The 8,401-nt window shown below is 40.2% G+C and overlaps 1 protein-coding gene across 2 annotated transcripts; it reads left to right on the top strand.

Annotated features, from left to right (window-relative positions):
• Nucleotides 1-991: 991 nt before the first annotated feature.
• On the top strand, nucleotides 992-8,132 carry unc45b (unc-45 myosin chaperone B). Of its 2 annotated transcripts, none has more exons than XM_062543352.1 (20): nucleotides 992-1,080; nucleotides 1,849-2,010; nucleotides 2,167-2,203; nucleotides 2,303-2,478; nucleotides 2,617-2,706; nucleotides 2,813-2,980; nucleotides 3,265-3,430; nucleotides 3,537-3,707; nucleotides 3,838-4,009; nucleotides 4,156-4,456; nucleotides 4,784-4,878; nucleotides 5,215-5,356; nucleotides 5,465-5,605; nucleotides 5,959-6,086; nucleotides 6,232-6,298; nucleotides 6,494-6,607; nucleotides 6,701-6,816; nucleotides 6,970-7,087; nucleotides 7,343-7,498; nucleotides 7,669-8,132. In XM_062543352.1, the coding sequence occupies exons 2-20, from the start codon at nucleotides 1,849-1,851 to the stop codon at nucleotides 7,939-7,941; spliced, it is 2,793 nt and encodes a 930-aa protein (XP_062399336.1). In that variant the 5' UTR covers nucleotides 992-1,080; the 3' UTR covers nucleotides 7,942-8,132. The 2 variants fall into 2 exon arrangements, with proteins under 2 accessions (XP_062399336.1, XP_062399337.1); XM_062543353.1 differs by having other exon boundaries at nucleotides 997-1,016.
• Nucleotides 8,133-8,401: the final 269 nt, after the last annotated feature.

Genomic DNA, 8,401 nt, shown 5'->3' with positions numbered 1-8,401 from the left:
ATGCATAATGGTAACCACAAGTGGCAAAAAGTAAACACACATAAAGCACATGTAAAACTGAGGCAATTGTCTAATTTTACAAGAAATGTCTGTAAATGTAGTTTGAGAATGGGGTTTTGGGTTAACAGTGAAAGGGAGTAAATGTGTTTTAGCAATATGAAAAACTGTAAATGTCTTGTGTATTACACCTGTTAACACCTGTTCGAGTTAAACTATTGTGCCAGCTGGTATGAGAGTCTGCCATCTGACTGTCTAAACGAGGATAGTATAAGAGACCTTTACACTAATGCTAGACTGTAACTCCAATTACTGAGAAAACCTTATACTTTCGAACTTTTCTTCCTCAGTTTGGAAAGGGACAGCAATATGTTTCTGCAATATTATCTTGGGTTTTTTTCAAGGCTTGTGAGGAATAGAGATATTATTGCTGCAAAATTACACAGTAAACAGAAAACCCTTCCATTCAACTATTCTTCAAACTGCTTCAAAGTTTGGACAGTTTAAAACCACTAGAAGGACCCAGAAGATCTTATGGAGGCAACAGTCGACCCTGCAGATTGTTCAAGTCACATTCAGGAACCTTCTCATTCTAGAATCTGCTGGACCTTTCTCTCCCCACAGCTGTCCCGAGCTGCTACCCCCCTCTGCACCCACCAATTCAAGGCACAGAGACATTTGCTGGTGGTTTCTCAGCTGTCAAACTTATTCCTTAAATAGAATATCAGAGCCAGTCCATTTTAAAAAGGGGGAGGGGGGACAATGTTTTGGTTGAAAACAGATAATGTTCACAAATAACTAGTATCTTCCATTTAATAAAACAATATATTTGGAAAATGTTATTATAAAAAGATTCATTCGAACTGCTTGATGGCTATGCTCTGTTTTGTTTTGTAATTTCTAATTGTGGTCCCCTATCTTGCCAAGAGTGTAAGTGCCCTCCCCCCTGGTATGTCCCTATCTCCCTGAGTGAGATATATATAAATCCCACATGGTGGTCTATAGCATTGAGACAAAAGGTAAGAGACATTACTACAACTCAAGCAAGAAAGAAGAGAATTAAACTGACACATATCTTTAGAGGTAAAGTGATATTTGATTGCTCCTTTGTTGTTTTTATGGCGTCTATTGCCACAGCGTTTGACAGCATAATTTGGGGGTCATTGTGAACTCTTGAGGGAGGTCAGATAGGTGCGTGTCTATTCTGTGGTTGCCATCAGCTGTAGGTTTTCAGTAGTGAGCAAATGTTGCCCAAATAAGGCCAGAAGGAAGGACATTTAAAGTTTGAGATAACATGTGCTGGGCCATTTGCTACACTGAGCTGAGTCCAGAGACAACTTGTGGAATGGTGAGAATTTACCATCTTTATTTCTAAATGTGAGAGATCAATATGAGAGAGTTTCAACAGGAGTATTTGTATCCAAGCTACAGTAGGAACACAACTGGGTTCTTGGTTTACTATTCATTTGATTTAGATTTATATGTGCAGAGGAATATGTGCAATGTAACAAGTAAAACTCAAAAGTGTAAAGGAAAGGCTGCTTGCCAATTTAGAGGCACTGCCTCAGAGAGTTTATTTTTCATACTATTCTAAGAAAAAAATAACCTATTTAGAACATTAGCTCAGACTTTAAAAATCAATGCTTCAGTTTGCATGCATGCTTGTATGGAACAGACATTTCAAACCATGAGACTCTCTCCTCTCTCTCGCTTTCAAGAGGAAAGTCTCTTCATTTGAAGTAAACTGTGTTTGAAGTACTGTCTTAATCTTAATCATGTCAGTGGAAATGTACGTTCTAACAATTATGTTACAATTAGGGTTATACTTGAACAATGCTCTTTGAATTGTAGATGGCAGACGCAGTCCAGTTGAAGGATGAGGGAAATAAATATTTCCAGGGGGGTGACATTGACAAAGCCATTGAAAGCTACACACAAGCACTCAAGGTATCCAAAGACAAAAAAGTGTCAGCAATCATCTACAGAAACCGTTCGGCCTGCTTCCTCAAAAAGGTAAGAGCTCTCTCTCTCATTTCACACACACACACACACACACAGACACACAGACACACAGACACAGACACAGACACACACACACACACACACACACACAATGCTTCTAAATATCACTTTTAAAATCACTGTTTGTATGTTTTTGTTTGTTTTTAGGAAAAATATGTTCAAGCAGCATCAGATGCCTCAAAAGGTATCAAACTTTTAGATATTAATTATATTCTCATATAGATAAGTTTGAAAATTAAATTCATACTTTATGTTTATCCTCCTCCTCCTCCTTCCATGACAGCCATTGATGTTGATGCTAAAGACATCAAAGCCCTCTACAGACGTTGCCAAGCTCTTGAAAAAGTAGGAAAGCTTGACATGGCCTTTAAGGATGTCCAGAGATGTGCCACCATAGAGCCAAAGAACAAAACTTTCGTTGAAACTTTGAGACGACTTGGAGCAGAAATTCAACAGAAGGTGAAACTCCAAATAATTCTGAATATCTTATCCCTACAGTTCATACAGTATGTTTAAAGACAAGCTGTCAGCTGCACTGTGTTAAAAGTAGTTCAACTTAAGTTAAAAGAGTCACAATGTTGTTTTCCCTTCCTACAGCTCAAAAGCACCTTCTCAACTGATTCAAGGGTAGAGAGTATGTTTAATATCCTGCTTGATGAAGAACATGAGAAAGACAGGAGGGAGAAGGTTTGTACCTCCAACACACGAAGAACCACCCAAATACAGGACATGGACTGTGTTTGAGAAAAAGCATTTTTGCATCTTTTTTTCTTTTCTTTTTGTTTTGTTTTAGGCTGCAAACAACCTGATTGTTCTGGCCAGAGAGGAGGCAGGCGCTGAAAGAATTTTCCAGAACAATGGTGTGGCCCTGCTGCAACAGCTGATCGAAACAGGAAAACCTGAGATGATCCTGGCAGCCATCCGAACCTTGGCTGGAATGTGCACTGGGCACAAAGCAAGGGTAAGGATACAAACAAGACAGAGAGAATATGGGACACCAATGTGTACAAGTTACTTCAAAGCGACCCATTATTGTGCATCTATGGACTTATTTTCTATGCTGTTTTCTGATTATGTAAAGCACATTGAGTTACCTTGGGTAAGAAATGTGGTATATAAATGAATGTGGTATACAAAAGGCAAAACTGGCTTGCCTTGAAAATGCATATATACCAGCAGTTACACAGGAGGAACCAGTTGCCTCTAAAAGAGAAGGTATAAAATATTTCGATCATCTACCAACAGACAATGGCTATCATCCGCCTTGTTGGGATTGACAAGCTGTGCAGCATCATGGCAGTGGACAATGAGGAGATCGCCTTGGCCACTGCACATCTGTTCCAGTGCGTGACTGATTCCCTGTCTGGAGAAGACAGAAGGGAGTATGGAAAAGAGGAGGCCCTTGTTCTTGGTAAGGAATTGCGTATGTTTTTGGGTTGCCCTCATATTTCAATGTCATACTTGGAAAGAAAACAAACATTTCACCACTTTTACTGAATTCCAATTGTCTACTCTAGATTCGAGCAGGGATCTAAAGGCTATCCTTATGGCTTTGCTGGAAATGGTCGCAAGCAAGAAGGTGTCAGGCCATGGAAGAGATCAGGCTCTCAACCTCTTGTCTAAGAATGTTCCACGTAAAAACAAGAAAGACCAGGACCACTCAAAGTGTCTTTTCACCATTGACAATGGTAAGCAATCATTTCATCTTATCTGTTCTTTGGTGTAAATCTTTTCTGCGTATTGTTATACTTTCAGTACGGGAGCATTGGTCTTTGAAGGTAGAGTAATGTTGTCAACTTTATCCTGCTATTTTCTCAGGCCTGAAGAAGATCCTGAAGGTGTGTGGCCAGGTGCCTGACCTGCCAGATCAGCTGCCGATGACAGAGAACACCCAGCTCATTGCCAGTATCCTCCTCAACAAGCTGTACGATGACCTGCGTTGCGACCCTGAGAGAGACAACTTCAGGGAAATCTGTGACGAATACATCAAGTGAGTTCCCTGTCTTCCCGTAACAATATTGATTTTTACTTTCAGGGGGAGGTTAATCATTAGATAAACGAATCACACCACACTTGCTCAATATCATAAATATTTCACCAACTTACCTCATCAATTTTCTTGAATCCCTCACACAGAGGAAAGTTTGACCCCAACGATATGGACAAGAACATTCACGCCATCAACGCCCTGTCAGGGCTCCTCCAGGGGCCCTTTGAGGTCGGTGACAAGCTGGTGGGCAGGCAGGGGGTGATGGAGATGATGGTGGCGCTCTGTGGCTCCGAGCGCGAGGTGGACCAGATGGTGGCGGTGGAGGCCCTCATCTTCTCCTCCACCAAGATGAGCCGCGCCTCCTTCTTCACCACCAACGGCGTGGCTCTGCTCAAGGACATCTACAAGAAGACAAAGAACGAAAAAATTAAGATCCGGGCTCTGGTTGTGAGTATTTGTTTCCCCCTGACTTGTTTCTTCCCCTTTTTTTGGAAAGAGGGAGAGCCTCTATAGCCTCTAATATAAAGAATATCAGACTCCTGAATACTGCAAATTTGATCTGAACAATTCATTTATTTACTTTTTTGGTTTAGTTTAGCTTTTTTCTCCTTTAATGGATTGAGCTATCTCTTTCTGTAACAACAAATACCACCAACATTGTTAGGTGGCAATACATCTATCTATCTATCTATCTATCTATCTATCTATCTATCTATCTACAGTATATTATGCCTGCAGAGTTTGACTCATGTTGTATCCTTGATGTAACCATAGGGTCTTTGTAAGCTGGGCTCTGCTGGTGGGGATGATTATGCCCTGAGACAGTTTGCAGAGGGTTCTACAGAGAAGCTGGCCAAGCAGTGCAGAAAGTGAGTATAACAACAAGCCCTTTCAAGGCTATTGGTGAGACTACTGAGAAATTATAGTGTAGTGGTTAAGGAGCGTGCAGTATCCTGAAAGTTGTTGGTTCAATTTGGTTTCCACCGTTGTGCCCTTGAGCAAGGCTCTTAACCTTGTTGCACTTAAGTTGCTCCGGGGGACAATGTAACAATGTAATCCCTTGTAATAAAGTTGACGTACAGTATGTAAGTCAGTTTGGACTAAAAAAGTGTCTGCTAAACGTAACGGAATGCATGCTATTCAGGGTTTATGCATTTGTTTCTTTGGTATGGTGAATATAATATATTGCCACTCTTCATTTTCAGATGGTTGTGTAATCCTGCTATTGATGCCCGCACAAGGAAGTGGGCTGTGGAGGGTTTGGCCTACCTCACAAATGATGCTGACGTAAAAGATGACTTTGTTGAGGATGAGCCTGCCATGAAAGCCATGTTTGATCTTGCAAAGGTACCATTTTGTGATATCATACAAATAAATAATGGAGCAGATCATCATTTACTCATTTTTTATATTAAATACACAAACTTATTTTCTCCCTTCTCTCCTCTCTTTTAGTCTTCGGACAAGACTATTCTTTATGCTGTGGCCTGTACCTTGGTTAACTGTACCAACAGCTACGACAAAAAAGACATCCTCCCTGAGCTGGTCCAGTTGGCCAAGTTCTCCAAGCAGCACGTCCCAGAGCAGCACCCAAAGGTAACTAGAGTTGGACTAGCTTTGGACTAGCATTTAGCGCACCTGAGGTGATAGTGATAATACATGGGGCAACTTTTGAGCAATGTTGCAGGGAAAACACATAACAAGTTACATTTATTTTTGATTGGATGATCCTGATAATTTGCATAAGGATGATTAAAGTTCTCCAGAAAATACATTGTTGCCCAATATCAATGGAAATGTGCCAGGGCTACAATAATGAGGAACACAAAATTGCTCAAAAACCTATGTTGTGTATTATCGGCTTCGGCATTAGTTAGTTTACATTGTGTGGACAATGTGTGCCCTCGAATGCAGCCATTGACAGAGTCATGTGGTTGTTTACGTTTTAGGATAAAAAGGACTTCATTCAGAAGAGAGTGAAGAGGATGTTGAAAGCTGGAGTGACCTCAGCTCTTACGGTCATGGTTAAAGCAGACAGCACAATTCTCACTGACCAGACCAAAGAAATGCTTGCAAGGTGAAGATTGCTATTGTTTGAAATACTTTTGAAATGCTTTACTAAACTTTACTTTACTAAGTATTTTGACAACTTCAAATTAAATTTTACCCAACTGTCAATAGACAATGTGCAGGATATTAAATGGAATGATATTCCTTTCTAGAGTTTTCTTGGCTTTAGCCGATGACCCTAAAGACCGTGGCATCATTGTTGCTCAAGGAGGCGGAAAGGTAACTAAACAGCTTTGAAATACAATGATGAAAGCAATACATCTTCATCAGTTCTCTCAATATGTTAAAGGTTTTCACTTATAGCAAAGAATACCTGGTATTCTAGTGTTGTTTAAATGCTCTCGGCTCAGTATTATTAATAAAAACATAAACACATGATCATTTGCCACTGTTATTTTACCCTTCACATCACAGGCACTCATTCCGCTGGCTCTGGAGGGAACTGATGACGGAAAAATCAAAGCCTCTCATGCTTTAGCAAAGATTGCTGCCATTTCCAACCCAGAGATTGCTTTCCCAGGAGAGAGGGTAAGACTATACCTCAGTTTAGTAACAATGACACAGATTTTTTGACAAAAAAAATCAATTGCCTAAGCTGATAACATGTGTTTTTAAATGCAGATTTATGAGGTTGTGCGGCCACTGGTCAGCTTGCTGAACACAGAGAGGGACGGTATGCAGAACTACGAGTCCCTGATGAGTCTGACAAACCTGTCTGGTTTCAGTGAAAAGCTTAGGTGAGTGTTATTATTCACACTTCCTGGTCCCATAATAATAACCATAATAATAGCCTTTTTTTTATATAATAATAAAAAAAGTCCTCCTTAAGTATCATTCTCAGGCTTCAATAATGTCATTTTGTTGTGCTCTTTTTTCTGCTCTTCTATCAGGTTAAAAATTGTCAAGGAAAATGCTCTCCCAGACATTGAATCCTACATGTTTGAGGACCACGAACAAATTAGACAAGCAGCAACTGAGTGTATGTGCAACCTCATCACCTGCAAAGAGGTAAACAGAGGCCTTCAATTACTTCAAATAATAGAACATAGTGAGGAAATTACCTAGTTATATTCTGAAACTCATATTTGTATTTAAAATATATCTTCAATGTTGCAATAATGAAATAATAAATGCTTAGGTTGTTTTAAGGCCAGTCAAAATGAAAGTTGTGCAAGGGCATGTTGTACAATGAACCCACAGACTTGCAGCGACTCAGCCAACTCAGCCAGTAAACTATGTGTTGAACTTGATGTGGCCCAACAGGTGCAGGAGAGGTACTTGGTGGACGGGAATGATAGGCTGAAGCTCCTTGTGCTGCTCTGCGCTGAGGATGATGACAAACTCCAGAGGGCAGCGTCTGGAGCACTGGCTATGCTCACTGCCGCACATAAAAAGATCTGCACTAAGATCACCCTTGTGGTATGTAGCCTAATGCCATGGCTGCTCTCTAAACCCATGCCATTTTATCTAGGAGCAAATGTTTTCTAATTTGAGATTTCTCTCTTTTGCCTAGAACATTTGTATACTGAGATCTACAAGTATACTGTTGAACACAGAGTTCTCTCTCTCTCTTTCTTTTCTCTCTCTAGACTGTGCAGTGGCTTGAGATCTTGCAAAGGTTGTGTCTCCATGACAATATTGAAGTCCAGCATAGAGGTCTGGTGATTGTCTACAACATCATGAGTTCTGATGAGGAGGCCGCAAAGAAAATGATCGAAAGTGAGATGCTGGAGATTCTGACAATTGTCGGTAAAGCGGAGGATAACCCCAAGAGGCAACCTATGATTGATGCTGCCCGTGGAGCCCTCTCTAAGGCTATGGATCTTGGACTCATTAAGCCCTTTTCTACTGGCAAACAATAGAGTACAGCCTGACATATTTCCTCTTGGAACACTTAAGGACTTTGATAACTCTTCTGGAGACTGTTATAACTTTCTGGAGACACTGTGTTATTTATTTCATAGAGAAGGTATCTAATTTGTTTGTTTATTGTTAAATGTTTTGCTAATTGTATTTTACACATCCTGATTAAACATTTGTATATTAAACTGTTTACACTGCCTCTATCGTATAAACCGCAATAATACATTTCAGATGAAGTAGAACTTGGAACTTTGTAGCCTACCTCAGTCAGCTGCATCCATTTCTGCCATTCTGCAGTAGGGGGCAGAAAGGGACTACCAGGAACACAACAGTGGGACCTACAACATATGATAAAGCATAACTTATGTTTGAGTAGTGCGCATAATGTTGGTCAATGTTATCTAAAGCACAGTTAAATCAATGCATATGTCTATCATAATGGACCAAAACTTGTTTAAC

The sequence above is a fragment of the Sardina pilchardus genome, chromosome 8 (assembly GCF_963854185.1).
Source record: "Sardina pilchardus chromosome 8, fSarPil1.1, whole genome shotgun sequence".
Lineage (NCBI taxonomy): Eukaryota > Metazoa > Chordata > Actinopteri > Clupeiformes > Clupeidae > Sardina > Sardina pilchardus.
Note: the sequence above shows the minus strand (reverse complement) of the source record. Positions and strands in the feature narration are given on the sequence as shown.